The sequence below is a fragment of the Odocoileus virginianus genome, chromosome 17 (genome assembly GCF_023699985.2).
Source record: "Odocoileus virginianus isolate 20LAN1187 ecotype Illinois chromosome 17, Ovbor_1.2, whole genome shotgun sequence".
Lineage (NCBI taxonomy): Eukaryota > Metazoa > Chordata > Mammalia > Artiodactyla > Cervidae > Odocoileus > Odocoileus virginianus.
In genome coordinates this window covers 58676801-58694950 of record NC_069690.1, presented here as the reverse complement: position 1 = coordinate 58694950, position 18150 = coordinate 58676801, and the positions used below count along the sequence as shown (strand labels likewise).

Here is an 18150-nt window from a genome sequence, read left to right as displayed (position 1 = left end):
CTCTTTAAGTGTTGTTATTATCTGAACACAAGATGGTTGGTTTTTGTTTTTATTTTATTTTCTGAGGGAATTACTTGTAATAAGCTCCAGAATCCAAAACAGTTTTTTTTTTTCCACCGTAGATTTTAAAACCGTCTGTCCGTTGCAGAGTATCACTTGGTCGGCCACTGTACCTCCGTCTCTGTTGATTCACTGCTGTGTTTTCTTCCAGTCTTTGGATACAGTAAACTCTGCTGTAGTTTCTGTACAGAATTTCATATCCTTTTCATTTAGTGTTGTACCATTAGCGTTTCCTGGAAGGCGGTGATTTTCTCAGAGGACTGGTAAAGTGTTCATCTAGACAGTGGATGTGAATTTCCGACTTGCAGGGACAGTTTTCCCGGCACCCACACGTGAGTGTTCCATGAGGTGGTGGTGGTGACGGGCCATCCTGTCGTGACGCTGACCGGTGAGAGCGCGGCCCGTGGCCTCAGAGCTTGCCCGGCTCTCAGTGCCGCCTCCCGCCACACACTGAGAGTGTGTGTTTGCGTTTTCAGGGAGGAAGGTTTTATAAAGAAACACTGTCTGCCACTCTGAAGCCTGCATTTTAAAGAAGGGGCTGTAATTAATTGATACTTTAGAAGTGAAGTTGCTCAGTCGTGTGTGACTCTTTGCAATCCGATGGACAGTACCTACCAGGCTCCTCTGTCCATGGGATTCTCCAGGCAAGAACACTGGAGTGGGTTGCCATTCCCTTCTCCAGGGGATCTTCCCGTCCCAGGGATCGAACCCAGGTCTCCCGCATTGCAGGCAGACGCTTTACCCTCTGAGCCACCGGGGAAGCCCCAATTGATACTGTAAGATAACAAAACTGAACACCGTATAAGTGTAAGACGTGCATTTGTGAGTACTTAGTAAACATACAGCCAAACTCGCATTTTCTGTCTCCAGGATGAAGCATTTTAATAAAGTCCTTCATTTTTTGGTTACATCTGTAGTAGAATTATTAAACTGTGTCGACATTTTGTGTTATATGTAAATTGGAATTTGGTGAGACTGCAGGAATACTGTTAGAAAACTAAGATCATTAGCTTTAAGTCATTTCGGTGATAAGTCTAATTAGAAAACCTGATATTAAAAGATTGTATTTGTGAGCAGTGGCAAGAACATGGCAGTTTATAAACTAAAGTGCTGACTTCTTTCCAGAAGTCTCTTATTATTAATATTGTGCACCACTTTGTTTTTCTAACTTATATGCAAGAGAAATCTGAAGCTGTTTAAATTAGAAGTATTCTTTCCAAAATTCTGCTTAGGCTGTTATAACCTAGCTTAGTCTGGAGAGGTGTTTAATTTGAAAAAAATGCTTTCAAAAATGGTTTGGGTGCTTTATGATGTGACTGACTGATTTTGGCTCTTTTGGGAGTTTTGAGTGGTGCACATGGAAGATGCTAGTGAGATATTTGCAAGCACATTCAGCTGGACTCCACTTAATTTAGACCTATCCACTGAGCAAGGGGAGAGTCCTTACATTTCTTTGAATGTAAGTAAACACTGTCTTTCTCCCTGTGAACCACACAACAGGTGTGAGTGGTAGTACTTTGGAAGATCCTTCAGTGGTAAAGGTGAAAACATGTGCTGTGTGTCACTTCAGTGCCTGCGATGTTTTCTCCAGAAAAAAATGAATAAAGTCATTTTTAAAAAAGGTCGGTCATCTCGAAGATAAGGAGCAGTAAAATGGGTTCTTTGTGGAGACCAGGCAGAAGGAGCACATCTGGAAGGGCAGGTGAAGGAAAGCAGATTGAGCTGCAGGGGGCGGGAGCCGGGCACAGGCGCTCATCACGCCTGCTGGCATGAGGAGCTCGCTAGCCTCATCACCTCGTCTTTCTTTGAAATAAAAACTAAGGGGGAGACAGACCTGGGGCCCATCCAGTAAGAAGTATTGCCTCCTGTCTGTATTACCAGCTACATCCTTAGATTGGAATGAGAAGTCTCAATTCACTAACCAGCTTTAACCTCAAAACATTTCCATTTTGTTCCTTGTTTATATCTGGCATTTGATTCTTGCTGTAAACCTTATATATAAGTAAATGCCAGATGGAAGGGCTTATATTACACAGAGTCTATTCATAGACTATTTAAAGTCTCTTCTAAAGTCTATTTAGATGTGGCCTCACCAGGATATTTGCAGGGCTGAAATTACCAGTGTATACAAATATGAACTACTGATTTAAAAAAAAAAAAACCCTTCTAGGTCACTTTTAAAAGCAAGTTAATAAATTTCCTATTGAATAGATGTTCTTTAAGCATAGGTATGGTGAAGCCTCCTACCTGGCTCAGTTTGAGGATTGTTAAGACGGATGAAAAGTGAAGGCACATTGTGGGAATACAAGAAAACCTTCCGATGCCAGTCGGGCACCACCACCCGCCAGGTCAGCTCACAGCTGTGGTCAGTTTAAGGAGTAGAAAGAGTTGTGATTTTCTCTTACCTCTCGGTTGTGTTTCCTCTCTGAAATACTCTAGACTTGCAGATAGAAGGGCTTAAAATGCATGGCAGTCGTGCGAGCCACTGCGCCGTGGACTCGGCAGACCTCTGTTTTGTAGTTGACTGCCCTTCTGGACGTGTGCGCTGTTCACGGTGCTTGCCTGGTGGCGGCTCCTCAGCGTAAAGAAAAGCTGGATGTTAACTCGTGCCATGTCATCGTTTCCAGAATCACGTGTATGCTTAGATCTCAGAGGAAAACCTCTCACTGCTTAATTATCACGATGATACAGATTTTCTTTGAATTTTAGCATTTCTTGCACTACCATGTTTACTCTTAAAAAACTGTTACGTAGTGCTGGTCTCATAACGGGCTTCGGTGGTGGCTCAGTGGTAGACAGTCCACCTCCTGAAGCAGGAGACGAAGGTTCAATCCCTGGGTCAGGAAGATCCCCTGAAGAAGGAAATGGCAACCCACTCCAGTATTCTTCCCTGGGAAATTGCATGAACAGAGAGCCTGGTGGTCTGCAGCCCGTGGGGTTGCAAAGAGTCACACATGACTTGGCGACTAAACAGCAACAGCAGTCTCGTAACTAGAAGGGCCTCCACACATGAAAATGGGATGCTTCAATTAAGAAGCACTTATATTTTTCTAATTGACTTTTATTCACAGTGAATTTTCCGCCATTTATGAGACATACCTACTCAGCCTGCAGTTAAGTTCTAGACATTTTTAAGCATTTTAGTAACAAGCTAAAATCCGCTGCAGTACTTAACAGTTCACATTTGATTGAATTTTATCAGCTCTTTTCTTTCTAAAGTGTAATTTTTACTTGTTCACCTGGTGAAAAGACTGCTCTTAAACAGTTTGCATTGATTTATTTACCTGTCATGCAGAGTTCAGGTGTCTGTTGCAGAAACAAATTAATTTTATAACAAACTGAGGTCCTGTTGCCAGACCCAAGCAGGAGTCCTACAGTCGTCCTCATCTGCGCTCTTTCAGCTGCAGGACCAGCGCCACTGACTCAACCGCGGGAGGCTCCGGGGGCTCAGTGCTGAAGGCTGTGGGCTGTGTGGGACCTCTGAAAACGGGCTCTGGGGGTTCAGAGAGGAAAGAGGCCAGAGCTGCAGTAACACAGGAAGTCAAGCACCTCTGAGTCACCAGGCCGGGCTTTGAAAAGAGAAAGCTCTGCTCACAGGCTTGATTCTGCTCTTCAGGTCACAGTTCAGATAGTCAGAGGAAGGCCTGACGCTTTTCTTGTGCACCCTAGTTCAGCTCAAGTAAATGTTGCTTGAAACCTACTTCAATCATAAGATAAAGCTAAATAAGTTTCTAATATAGATTCTTAATGTTCTTGGCATTTTTACAAAGCTTTTAAAGAACCCTAGTTGGTTTGGTATAATCAATATCAGAGATGACATTCACATGAGGGACTTCCTGGTGGCCCAGTAGCTAAGACTGTGCTCCCAGTGCAGGGGCCTGGGTCGGTCCCTGGTCGGGGAATAGATCCCAGAGGCTGCGTTTAAGATCCAGCATAGCCAAATAAATAAATAAAAACAATTTTTTAAAAAAAGATATGAAATCCAATTTTGAATTAATAGTCAGTATGTGCAGACCTGAACTGATGCTGGGATTGGCTCCTCAGGATCACTTCTTGTGGGACTTGTTAAATTTTGATTTGGTGGAACTGTGCTAGGCCTAGGGACTGTTTGTTTTTAAGGAGCACCCCCTTCAGAAATCCCTGTCACAGGCTCGATGGTATGATACTTTAGACTTCGCATGCCAAAGGACAAAATCAAGGGCATTTTGTAGGTGTTTGTGTTAACAAGAGAGAATTCAAACTTCCACAGACTTTTTATTGAAGAAATCCATAATAGAAAGTTGTACACAAGTGTTTTTAGTGCAGGTTTACTGATGAGAGATTCTTCTGGAAGGGGACAGTGTGTTGCTCACAGGAGGGGTCCACTGTCGCCGGGATCCATGGCGGGTGCGCACCGTTCATGCTGCTCTGGACCGAGGCTGCGCAGCTCACCCTGGGGAGAGTCTCTGCCTTGCACGGGCGGTGCTGCCGTCGGGCATGTGATCCTAACGTGAGAGACCTGGGAGAGTTCTATGGGATCTTCTCCATGTTTGCCTCTGGGCGTGGCCTTTACATTGCAGCTTTATCCTCACCAGTTCTTGCATAGCTGAGTGGATTTCCAAGTATGGATGCTTTTTTTTAAAAAAAAAAAAAACACTTGCATTTTTGTCTGAAAGATGTTGCTAGAACTATGTTTTATTTTAGAAATATCTGTCTGCTGCATGTTTGCATGAAATGGAGGCCCACTGTTTTAACCTGACAGCAGAGAACATGTTCTAAGTGGTTGGACATTGCTTATAATTCCAGGAATGCTGATTGTCAAAGTGATTTTTGCATGCATGTGCGTGCTCAGTCATGTCTGACTCTTTACGACCCCATGGTCTATAGCCGCCAGGCTCCTCTGTCCATGGGATTTTCCAGGCAAGAGTACAGGAGTGGGTTGCCATTTTCTTCTCCAGGGGATCTTCCCCACCCAGGGATTGAACCCTGATCTCCTGCATTGGTGGGTGGATTCTTTACCAGTGAGCCACCTGGGAAGCCCCTACATAATGTATTTTGCCTTTAGGTTTGGATTGAACTCATCGGGAAATGTAGTCAAGTCTTCCCCAAAGTTGATTTTGAAAAGCCGTTCAGTGTTCTGCTTTAGTGGTTGAGGGTGGGTTCTTGTTGCAAAAAAATTTGGTTTCATCCATTAGTTGAAAAATCTCAGTGACAATTTACCTCTGCTGAGATGTGGGACTGGTGTAATAGGGCAGGTCAGCATACTCAGCTTTTCTTGCTGACCAAGCTCTTGGGCCTGGTGACAGTCCCGTCCGTGAGAGCGGATTAAGTCTTTTGTTAACAACACTGGTTCTGTAAGACAGTGTAGACATCAGGTGTTTCCTGCAGAGTCCCTGCTGGTGAAGAGTCTGGGGGGGCTTGGTCACTCAGTCCTGTCTGACTCTGTGCGACCCCATGAACTGCAGCCCGCCAGGCTCCTCTGTCCTTGGGATTCTCCAGGCAAGAACACTGGAGTGAGTTGCTGTTTCCTTCTCCAGGGGATCTTCCCGCAGAGTCTGCGGTGTGACCGTTTCCGCGGTCTGTGAAGTGGCCTTTTCTGCTCCACACCCTCGCCGCCGGCAGCCATGCTGCACGTCCGGCGCAGACGGCGCGCCCAGGCTCCGCCTTCGCTCAGTCCGCGCCTGGCGCTGACCCCTAGGGGACGCCGCCGAGCAGGGCGGGCGGCCCTCGCTGAGCTCGCAAACACCAGCTGCCGGACACTCGTCAGCCCTCGGCTGCAACCTCGTTTCCATTTGTGCCTCTTGTGAAGAAGTCCTGGGACGAGCTGTTCCGTGTAAAATGTTAGCTTTCCTCCTCGCTCTTCCGTGCTGTGGCGTTCTGTTCCGGGAGCGTGGTCTGGCGCCGTGGCGCTCAGCGCTGTCCGCCAGCCTGTGGGGTCACCGCGCGCTGCGCGTGGGGTCCTGACCCACTTGGTCTCTGCGCGCAAAGACAGCCTTTCTGACACGTGCCCGCTGTCTGGGGGCGACGTCGAGGCCACTCCCGGCTTAGGCTCTGCTCTGTAAAGCTGGTGCGAAATGTGGCTGATCGAACTCCTAGAATCCAGTTCAGGGGATGCTGGAGCCAGCTGGTCTCACTGTCAGTCTGTCTGCCTCTTGAGGGGGCGTCATCAGGCCCCGGCTTTGTCAGCAGCAGAGCCTGTCAAGTGATGAGCGCCGCGGTCCCGGCGGCCCTGCCCTTGTGGGCCGAGCGTGCACGCACAGGGGGAGAAGCGGGCAGGCCGTCAGAGCGCCCCGGACCCCTCCGGCCAGCCGCAGCCACCTGGAAACTTAGCTCAGGATTGCACACACACAAAAGGATTAAGAGGTGACCTCAAACGTCTTAAATTTTAAAAGTCGTAAATGCGAAATGGCTGTTCTTTGGGAGTTATTAAGAATTCTCTTCAGTAACGTGACACACACTGAGGAGAGTTAAATATAAAATGGCGCCTCAAGTCACAGCCAGAGAAGACTGCGTCTTGAGCCCGTGGTGTTCCTTGCCCAGTACCTCAGGTTGCTTCTGTGTTAGCCTGGGGACTGAGCGGCACAGCTTGAATGGTGAGTCACAGCAGAAGTGCCCACTTCAGGGCCCACAGGCACACAGGTAGAGGAAAGGAGAACTTCACTTTAAATCAGTTGTGCAAACTGAAATTGTTGCCTAGGGCACAACTTCGGTGATCATCCATCGAACCAGGGGACTTCCTCATTTTACCAGCCCTTACATTGAGGCTCAGAGAACTGTAGGGGCTTGCCAGATCGCTCAGCATTGAAGAGAGGATTCAAATCAAAGTTAATGCTAGACGGGGGAAGACTTCCGATCACCTCTGAAGTGGTTAGGGCAAAGGATTTGAGGGAGCTCGGCCCCTGGTTCTTCACAGTTCGTTCCCAGGCCCTGGGGGAGGCGACGGGCTGCCATCCCATGCTAAGTGAGGTGTCGGAATTCCACTCAGCCCAGACTCCTGAGAACAGGGATGCCATCATTCATTTTCTGTGTCCTTCATGGTTGAATTGCAAGTAACACACATTTTATACATATTTCAAGAAATGTTTGTTTATTTAGCTGCTCCGGATCTTAGTTGCAGCATTTGAACTTTGGTTGTGGCATGAGGGATCTAGTTCCCTGACCAGGGATTGAACCGACGCCTCCTGCAGAAGGAGCTCAGAGTCGCAGCCACTGGACCACCAGCAAGGTCCTTTTTTATCTTTTAATTTGGATTTTTTTTTTTTTTTGAGGTTGTAAAAATACAGATTTTTCTCTGTTTTCCCCAGTAGAGGTCTTTAAAGCTCCTATAAGGAATTTCCCCTAAGTTACCGAATTCAGAAGAGTATTCACCCTTCTATAGCATGTGTGTTCACACCACATGTGTATGTTTAGACCTGTATTGTCTCAGGACAGGTTTGGGGGGAAACATCACCTCTTAACAGTCAGGGGCCTCCATTATAATCACACCATGTGCAATAAAATATCATTGAGTTTATTCTTAAGATTATCATTCCTACTTTCAGTCTTCTCACTAACGGAGGGTCAGTCATATCACCTGTGATATAAAAGATGAATTAACATCACTTTTTGACTGAGGAGTTATTCTAAACCAAAACATGTTTTTCATAGGAATAATATTTTAAAGCATTTCTCGTCCTTGAATAGATATTGGCCAAACGTTAGGGGAGAAGGCAAAGGACACCTTATTTAGGACTTAAAATATTAGCAATAATCCACACATTGAAATGTGTGAAAATGAATTAAAATGTTTTTATTTAGATTTTGTACAGTGTCAAATGCACAAAGGACTTCGTAGATAATACTGAGGAAACCTTCTTCAGTAGAAGTTGAAACTTGTTATTGGGAGCCCATGCATATTTGTTTAATATCATCATGTGATTTTGGTGAGGTTATGAATTACTAATAAACAAAGACATGTTCTGAGACCACCCTCTTAGGGAATGCAGTTGAATCAGGAAGCTTAGTGAAATTTAAAATATTTCTTTGTATGCTAATACCAAGAGGAGACCAAATGGGGATGATTTTCCTGTTTTAAGAAGAGAATATAGTCACTCAGAACTGCCAGATTACCTCGTCCATATTTTAAATAGCGAAAACCAAAACCTGTGTACTGCAGAGCTATACTTATCATGAATCCATGAGTCCTCATTTATTAACGGAATTAAGAATTTTCTGGATTACAGATAGATACTGCATACTGTGTAATCTCCACTGTGTTTTGCAGCAAAACACTTCAGTAGTTTCACCCAGTAGGAGAAATAAAGACTTCAGAGTGCCTCATGGCAGTTCAGGTTGGCTTTGCTGCCGCAGGAGTGCTGGGGCCAAGCTCAAGGGGAGCTTGTCGTCCTTCGCTTTCTAATCATCTACCTCAGTTTAGCAGTTAAGTGTTAGTCATACCCGACTCTCTTCAACTCCATGGACTGTAGCCCGCCAGGCTTCTCTGTCATGGGATTCTCCAGACGAGAATACCAGAGTGGGTAGCCATTTTCTGCTCCAGGGGATCTTCCCGACCCAGGGAGACCTGGGTTTCCCACATTGCAGTTCTCCAGGTGTGGTCCCTGGGCCACAGGGATCCCAGAAAACCTTTAAAAGGAGGCTTCATGTTCTGCACTCTTCGTGGTGTCCCTGGGAAGTCCTCTCCTGTCGCCGGGCGGACGCGCGCCAATAGCCCAGAGCGCACAACTGCCAATGCTGGAGCCTCCACACAGGCTGAGCCCCAGACACGCAGCTCAGTGTCCTCAGCTGAAAACACGCACCAGTGAACCAGTGAAGTCGCTCAGTTGTGTCTGACTGTTTGCAACCCCATGGACTATAGCCTACCAGGCTCCTCCATCCATGGAATTTTCTAGGCAAGAACACGAGTGTGTTGCCATTTCCTCCTCCAGGGGATCTTCCCAACCCAGGGATCGAACCCGGTCTCCCGCATTGCAGGCAGAGCCCCAAGGAAGATACCCACCAGGCTGCCCAAAGAGTGTCCTTGATCTAGCAGTAAAGGCTGTTTCAGATCTCCACATGAAGCACTCTGGACGCCTTGATCGAGCAGTAAAGTTTGTTTCAGGTCTCCACGTGAAGCACTCTGGACACAGCAGGCTCCTGCATAGACCACAGTCTCTGGAAGCACCTTGGTAACTGGCCATGTTGTGTTTGAATTCACTGTATTTTTCATGGAAAACCATTTTTCCTTGAAACAGACAACCAGCTTACTCACACTTGGGCATTTGATGGGCTTTTTTTAAGAAAATGAGTGAAATTATTAGCCTGCCAATTTGAGGAAAATAAGTTTGTTGCCATTGATAAAACTTCAGCTTTCAACTGAGAATCAGAATTTAGGAAAGCTTGTGTCTGCTTGCCACTGTGACCTTGTCAACTTCCCAAGCCATTAGGCTTCTTAAGAGATCGTGATGATAACAGTGAATATGATTTTCTCCATATTACGTCTTGTACACTTGATTGCCCACTGTATTCTAGGGCTTGATGCTACAAAGTTGTTAGGGGGTAAAAGACCCATTCAGAGTACGAGGTAGACTTTTTAATAAGCTGTCATTTGTCAAATTCTGGTGTAGAAACAAAAATATCTACAATTGCAGAGGCTATTAAGATATTATGTTTCCAGTGGGCATTCTGTAGGAGGCTGGACCTGCTTAACTGGCTCCAGCTGATGTCCCCTTTGGTGACAGCGTGGGTTCTGAAGCAGTCGAGTTCCCACTGTCTTTACTAAGCTCGCGTGAATGAGTTTATTGGTATTTTTAAATGAATTAATGAGTAAAATATTTGTTAAGCTGCCTCATTTTACTTTCTAACATGGTATTGTAGCTGTAATCCACTTAAAGTCTCTTTGGGGTCCTGAAGAATCTTAAGTATATAAAGGGAATCCAGAGACTAAAGTTTTGAGATCTGCCGCTTTCAGGCCTCATGAGTCCAAGAGTGTGGCCCCAGAAATCACCTGATTGCAGAAACAACCTACAGGCAAGACCTTTCGGTGACTCTCTTCTGCATCAGGGAGGCACTGCCTTCCAGAGCCAGACCTGGGGAGCAGCTTCTGGCAGATGGGTGCTGGGCTGCCAGAGATCCAGTGGGGGTAAGCCCACAGCCTTCTCTGCGTGGGTGCTCTCTGCTCACCGGTCTGTCTGCTGTTCACGGATTTTCCTGAGGAGCGTGTTCCCATACGCTTCCGGTGTCTGAAACTGCCTGGTCTAGGAGCAGTCTGGCCCAGAGAGTGGAGGCTCGGGGCTCGGGGGCGCCTGTCTGGGCTCGCCTGTGCCCTCGGGTCCCCACCTCATTTGTGCTTTGCTCCTGTCTCAGAAGATGACCACCTCTCACGTAAACTTGAGATGGGAGGATGTAGACAGAAATCATCCCACTGGGATTGTGTTTGTATGTTTATCTCGAAAGCAGTTTGCACCTTTTCATTACGTCTTTCCTGTGGACTTGCAGCTGTGTGGAAATGTGTGCGTGGAATCCTCTTTGAGGGGATGGTCGCGGGGGACACTCGTGCAGAGACTGAGACTCCCAGGGTTTGGCGGAGGCGGACGTTTTATACATTTTTAGTGGGGTCAGCTGCTCCGTCTGAAGTTGGTGACTAAACAGAGTATGTTTGGATTAAGTGTACAACCAGACAGTTTAACATAAACTGTTGTAGCAAAGTCTTCCATTTCTCAGCGCTAATAATGATTTATTTTCTTCTTGTTTTCAGGGTGAATCTGTAAAATATTTCCTGGATAACTTGGATAAACTCGGAGAACCAGTAAGTTTTCAGGCAGCGTTTATGTTTATTGTCGCTAGAAAGCAGTAGCCAGGATGAGGAAATTTGGAGAAATTATGTACTGAGCCATTTCCTTTTTCCTCATGGCTGTATACGGATTGTTCTTGCTTCGTTTTTCCCTCCGTCTCCCCTCCTGACCACTGCCATTTCCACAAGGAATACCCTGCCCACTGTTTCATGAAAGTAAAACTCTTCACAGAAAGAAGTTTATGCTTGAAAAGAAGATGGCGCATGAACGAGTCCATGTCGCGGTCTTTGCTTTTCTGTAAGCGGAGGTTGAACACAAAGTGCTGAGTTCAGAACTTTCCGGCAAACGTTGTTTTCTAGTTCAGGACCCCCATTTGCAGGGTTGGAGGGTAGGAGGTTGGATTCTTGAGGCTCTGACGCGGGCGGATTCACCCTTGCCAAGGGAGCCGCCGGCTGGACCGTCCCGCGGTGCATGCCCTGTGGCCCTGAGCCAGCACAGGCCGGCACTGGCCGCTCTCCACACGGGGCTCAGGCAGAGGCCTCCCTGGAGGAAGCTTCACGCTGCTCAGGAGGCCCCTGAGGGCTGCTGCTCTGGTGCTGACCCCTCCCGAGCCTGGCTTCGTGTGCCTCCTCCCGAACCCTGTCCTATTGTAGAGCCTCATGTGGTCTTAAGGGGTCTTGGAGGTGTTTAACCTGGAAATAAAATGGAAGGGGAGCACAGAATGAGCCCTGTTGAGGCTGGGAAGCAGCCTCGTGTGTCCGGCCGTGTGGAGAAGGACCTCCGTCTGCTCCCGCGGGACGCGCATTGCATTTTCCTGGGTGTGTTGCTCGGTGGCACTGGTCCTCCCTGCGCTCAGGGCGTGTGTCTCCCCAGACGCGGGCGTCCTCGGGCGGTCTCTGTGCAAGCCCTTGTGTGTGTCTGTTTGGTCCACTCCATCCACTTCAGTGAGACTGTGTGTGAAGACCCCGCTCACTGTCACTCTTCCGTCGCGTTAGATTGTAGTCAGCCTTAAAGAAAAGAAGTACCAGCCAAGTGGAGGGAAGCTTTGGTGGATAAACTCAGTTTTTCAGTTATTTCATGTGTTCCAGTTCAGATAGTGTGGACTGACCTGTTCTGGGTTCACCTTTCCATGGAGCCTTCCTTGAGCATATCACTCATCACAGTCCCTCCTCTGTGTTCAGACCCCACCACTTGTATTACAGTTGTTGACTCATGTGAGGTTGGCTGGTCTTCTTCCCTCTTTGCCTGAAGGCAGGGACCTGTGTCTTGGTCCTGAAGAGCTGAGTTCTTGCTGCTTAGCGACAGGGCCTGGCACCTCTTTGACATTCAGCAAGCGCCCTGCAACCTGCCAGGCTCTCCTGTCCACAGCTGTCTCCCAGAGTTTGCTCAGATTCATCTGCAGACCAGTTAACGGTACACTACACTTTCTCACTATTCCTGAATCACTGAGCAGGAAATACTTTCCTCTTTTCCAGGAGTACATTCCGTCCCAGCAAGACATCCTGCTCGCCAGAAGACCCACCAAAGGCATCCACGAGTACGACTTTGAAATCAAGAATGTTCCTTTCAAAATGGTTGACGTGGGTGGCCAGCGGTCAGAGCGGAAGCGCTGGTTCGAGTGCTTCGACAGCGTGACGTCCATCCTGTTCCTCGTCTCCTCGAGCGAGTTCGACCAGGTGCTCATGGAAGACCGCCTGACCAACCGCCTGACCGAGTCCCTGAACATTTTCGAAACCATTGTCAATAACCGGGTTTTCAGCAACGTCTCCATAATTCTCTTCTTGAACAAGACAGATTTGCTTGAGGAGAAAGTGCAAATTGTGAGCATCAAAGACTATTTCTTAGAGTTTGAAGGGGACCCCCACTGCTTAAGAGACGTCCAGAAGTTCCTGGTGGAGTGTTTCCGCAGCAAGCGCCGGGACCAGCAGCAGAAGCCCTTGTACCACCACTTCACCACGGCCATCAACACCGAGAACATCCGGCTGGTGTTCCGCGACGTCAAGGACACCATCCTGCACGACAACCTCAAGCAGCTGATGCTCCAGTGACGCCCGGAGGCGCTCCGCCTTCCCGCCTTCCTGTGTTCTGTTTGTTTTATGTTTAAAATAGAAGTTTACAGCAGGAATTAGAACAGTCTTGATTCTGGGTTTAACTCCTTGGAAATCTCAGTCCTCCTCCCACGACTCCCGGTCCCTGGTGGAGGGCTGCCCATGGTCGCAGCTCCGGCCTCCGTGGCGGGGCCCTCCTCCCGCCAGGCCTCAGAGGAGCTGTCCTTCCGGCTTTGAACCTTGCGCTTCTCAAACAGTGCTCCTGTAGTGCCGAGTGTAGCAGGTGCCCTTAGCGCCGCAGGGTGAGGTTTTGCACGCACAGACCCTGGATGCCTCTTGGCCGCCCACACGCGGCAGCCGCGCCTGTGCCCAGCCTTGGTGGCCTGTTGGGAAAGAAGGGCCATGGGGAAAAGTTTGCTGTGAGGGGTGGCAGTCCGTAGACTTCCCCGGGTTTGGCCTTCACATTTTTTGATTGCTCGTATACCCAACAGTTCTGAGTTTCTGTGGCTCCTGAAGGCAGTACCCTGCATGTGTCTTAGTTTATGTCAGGGTGTCTCACCTGATGCTGGTGGAAGCTCACGCGTGGTCCGGTGTGCACGGGCACGTGCCATTCCTGGTGTTTTGATCAGAAGTCAGAAGAGAGGAGTGCAGGTCGCCTTTGTCATACTTAGACATGTCATCCAGGTGCCATGCAGGAAACACTGGCCATGGCAGCAGCTGGAGAGTGCAGCCTGATAACAGCTTGCTGAATACACAGAGCCCTTCCCAAGGAAATTCTGTTTTACTCTCAGACTTCGAGGCCCTGTCTCAGACGCGGTGGGTCCCACAGTGGGAGTCCCTGTCGCACCATCACGGAGGTGGTTCTCTCACACTCCTCCCTGTTCCCGTCAGCTCCACGTGGCAGCATTTATGGGGTGTTTTGGGGTTTTTTGGAGCTTGCCAAGGGCAATATTTTCCTGTCAAGACTATCCAGGAAGCCATTGTTTGAGGTTCTCGTTCCTTTTCGCTGTGTCTCTAAGAGGCTGTACGTGTTCGCAGCACTGTTCGTGGAATTCTAGCTTTCCTGAGCTACGTTTGGAAGGTTCAAGGATTCTCCCAAGAATGAGGAGTCGTGTTCCAGTTCCTGCTGAAAGATGGTTACATGTGACCTCCCCCACCACGCCCCAAATTAAAACGCACCCCCCAAGGAGCTTTGCCATTAACAGACGCATCCTCCGTGAGTGCCTCAGAATGGCTGGTTTTCAGCATTACGAGGAGCGCCCTGTAGGTTACGTGGTGCTGGAATTGGGCAGAGGAGCAGGTGTCCAGGGTGACAGTTTGGGAAGTCTGATGGTTTCTCCCTTGCCTGACAGTGTGACTGGCTGTGATGCCTGCACCTTTACTGTGCAGCTGACTGTGTTCTCAGGTATTTCATAGGCGAGCGGTCCTTGAGAGGCTGGTCAGAACTGTGGATCCCCCAGCCCTCCCCGGTCGGGCTCTGGGTCTGTGTTGCGGGTCGGGTTAGGATAGGACTCTGCCGGGACCTGACCAGGGATTGTCGGGCGCCTGACTTCTCTCGCATCTCTCCTCCGTCATTCCCTCCACAGCTGCCCGTGTGTCTGTGGCCTGGTGATCCTCTGCTGCTGACCTGAGCCCTCCCTGTGACACAGGTGTCCGTAGAGCAGGGCTCGTGCATGCCTGAGAGTTCTGTGTCCAGTGCTTCTCGCCAAACACCAGTGTGTTGTTTAACCCGCAGAGTGAACCATTTCAGGGCACAGCACCTGCGCGTTACCTGAGACTTTGGTGGAGGTCTGTGCGTCAGGTTAGCAGGAGGTGTTGTTTCCCTCCAGTGAGGGCTAAAGTCTGTGTGTGCAGTGAGGAAGGATGGTCTCAATCAGGTCCTCATTCAGGTCTCTGATATGAGCCACACATACTGCCCGACAAAGCAGAGGTCCCCATTTTGAGCACCACAGTCAGATGTTAAGGCAACAAAGAGATGGGATACTATTCTGAGCATTTGAGATTCCTTTCCTGATGTGTGTGAAGTCTCAAAGTCAACTTTCTTTTAAAGTAAAACCTCGAGTATATTTTGAGGCAGTAAATTACTCATACAGGTTTGCAGGTTCACTCTGAAGGCTTTATTACACATGTTTTATATACTGTATTTTTAAACCATGTGAAAGAGTCCTATACCTGCATCATGAAAACCAGACCCTTTTAAAATACCACTGTGTGAAGGGGAGGTGGAAATTAGGGACTACGCTGCAAGGGTGCTCATAGTTTTCCCCATGCCAGTTCCCCCACCCCAGTCTCTAAAAATAAAATTTGAATTTAAACTTCTTCACTGTATTTAATTTTCTAAGTCTTCATGGTTATAATTTGGAGTAAAATGTGCCTAATTTTCCATTACATCTGTTCTTGGGTCTGAATGTCTTCTTGTTTAATTCTTAAGAAATGTCACACAAGTGTCTTCATTGACCTTGAAGAACCTTACAGTATACAGAGTTGCCTTATAAAGCAAAGAACACCTCAAATTTTTGCCTTTTTTTTTCTTAAATAGGGAAGAGTTTTTGTCAGATATTTTTTCTGAAGATCCAAATAATTTAAAGGCATGCCTCTGCCACTTAAATATTATTTTTAACAACCCACATCCTTGCGTGTTGCCAGTGTTGTGTTAAACTGGAATCTTCCGTTGTGTCATCGGGAACGGGCACTTGATAGTGGGGCACAGCAGCAGTCGAAGAAGGCATCATGGAAGCCGCACTGCGTGTCCTTCACATGGCGAAGATCCTCTCGTTAGGCTCTGGTGAGGTTGCCGAGGGAAGTCCTTGTTCAGTGGTTGGTATAAAGCAGGAAGAAGTCGGATTCCCCAAATCCCAGGAGTGATTAGAAGTGTTGATTTACATGCACAGAAATCATGGGCTCCATAATTGTTTGTAAGCAGAAATGAGTAAATCTTAACTTCCAGCATCTGCCCAAATACTTGTATTTATGCTTTTGGTAGGATGTTATTTTCAGCATTAGTACACATATCCGGTTATGCCTTATTTATATGAAGAATAAAGTTACCAAGTCATGTTCTGCAATGTTCTGAAATTCAAATCACTGTGTGAGAAACCCTCAAATTGGTGCTTTCATTATATAATGAGACATTGCGGCAAAGCCCCAAACCAAGCCGTCTGAAACAAGATTCTCTCCATTGCAATCTGTAGAAGTGTTACTTCTGTATGTGTATTGAGAAGGCTGCCTATCAGTGTTAACTCTCCATTTCTTGTTTGAATCCATGAAATCATGCCTGTAAATCTCAGTCACACATTTGTAATAATCTCCCTAATAAACCTAGAGAAAGTTACCATTACCTTTTCATTTCTTTTCATGAAAGAAAGTTAATTGAGGGATCAAGAGCACAGATTCTGCATGTGTCTTTTTTTTTTTTCCAGTTGAAAATCTGACACTGTCTTTCACATCATTTCAACACGCAAGGTTACATTACTCACAGGTGATCTGTCCATAGGTCTGTGCTGCTGGACTAAAAGTGCTGCTTTTTCCTTCCTTCCTTCTCGTGATAGGATCCAGATTGGCTTTTCAATGTAGTAAACACGAGGAAGGGACGGAGTGTGTGTGTGTATCTCCACGTTCCAGATAAACAGTAACATTCCCATTATTTTATGGTACGAGGTTAGGGCTTAATAAATTTGTAGAGAGATTAAAGTGAAGTCTAAACCTGGACACTTGCTCATCAAGATGAAGTTAGTGGCTTTTTCAGTACCATCAACTTGCTACTAGCCTTGGCCTGTTAGCATAACTTGCAGCACACCGCTAGCATCCTTGTGTCTGTACTTGAATGTATAGTTAGCATATAAAGAACTCAGCCTCGCGGCGTCTAGGTCTAAGCGTCTGATTTCCAACGGCAGAGCTTACATGGAACAAAAAAGTGTTAGTGGTAGGGCAGTGATTTCTGGGTTGGTAAGAGATTTTGTGACCTTTCCAAAACAGCATCACCTCTGAGTGATGAACATTTCCAGATGGATGGAAGCAGGGCTCCAGGGGGCATCACTGTCAGTTCATGAAATCTCCTGATAGGAGGCTCCTTACTCAGTCTCTGATCTGGGCTTGTCTCTGAAAGCCTGTTTGTAGTATTTCTTGCCACAGTTAAGTGTTGTGTTTGTCCTCAGTCCTGCCTGTTTAGGGGTTAATTCTTGTAAAGGACCCGTAACAATGCAGCAGACTGTACCGTTTACCCTTTCTTTCCCTCTTACTTGAAAGCAGAATCGCAACGTGTTGAAATGGCTTTTCCCTGCTGCTCCAGCCTGGTGGAGCTCATTTACCACAGAAGCCTTATCAAAAAGTCTATTTTGTAACAACCTGGTAGATACTGTACCTAACAACATGATTTGTATTAGCTCTGTATCAAAGTCATTTGCAGCTTCAGATTTTTTATACATCTATCTTTTTATAACTGAGAACTGAGCACATCATCTGGTAATTGTTGTACATTTTTTTTTTTTTCTGTCAGTGCTTTAGGATTGGCAATAAATTATTTCTACAGGAGGTCTGAAAGTGGAAAGAATGATTTGATTTGATAAAATGAATTGCTAGTCATCAAGGCTTTTTACTTTTGTACATATTTTGCAAAAATTTTGCCTCTTGCTATTAATATTTGCTTTGTAAAAATTACTGACTTTTAATAAACATTTATAAACTGTCCCATACTATGATGTTATTTAAACTAACTCTTTGATTAATGTCAAAGTAAAGCAGATACTTAAAGTCTGAAAGAAGTTCCGCCCAGTGACTGGAACCTTAGAAATGTCTCTTTTGGCAGATCTCTGACGATACTTTGACTTAAGTTAGTCTATGAACGTTTCCTCACTGAGGAAGGGATGTGGACTTGAAGAAAGTTCCCAAACATTCGTTCTGATGTGGGAGCCAGGAGCAGGAAACACCACTTTTTCTCTCTGCTGCTCTTAAAATCACTGAAGTTGTGCACAGGTGTCTGGGCTCAGTTTGTCCACCTGTGAGTCTAACGCTGTTACATCTTTTGTAGCTGAAATGGCGTTTTAAAAGCAAACTGATATGATACCACTCCTTTTTTTGTTTCAAGGAACTTTATGATTTACCGAAAAATTGCAAAAATAGCAGTCTCCTAAAACTCCACACTGTGGGTGACAGTTTCCCCAGGTGACATCGTGAACTGTCCTAATTAATATCTTGCATTACACTCGTGTCCCATAGTAATCCATTTGTTAAAATTAATGAACCAATATCGATGCTTTATTTTTACCTAAAACCTGTACTTCATTCAGATTTCCTTA

General features: G+C 46.7%; 1 protein-coding gene across 1 annotated transcript in view; it reads left to right on the top strand.

Moving 5' to 3' along the window:
- The window catches only part of GNA13 (G protein subunit alpha 13), a 30746-nt gene extending 13204 nt beyond the window's left edge, over positions 1 to 17542 (top strand). Inside the window, exons 3-4 of the mRNA XM_070480111.1 lie at positions 10772 to 10822; positions 12284 to 17542. Of these exons, the coding sequence (XP_070336212.1) occupies positions 10772 to 10822; positions 12284 to 12856 (624 nt within the window). The 3' untranslated portion in view covers positions 12857 to 17542. The remainder of the gene's footprint in view (positions 1 to 10771; positions 10823 to 12283) is intronic.
- Positions 17543 to 18150: the final 608 nt, after the last annotated feature.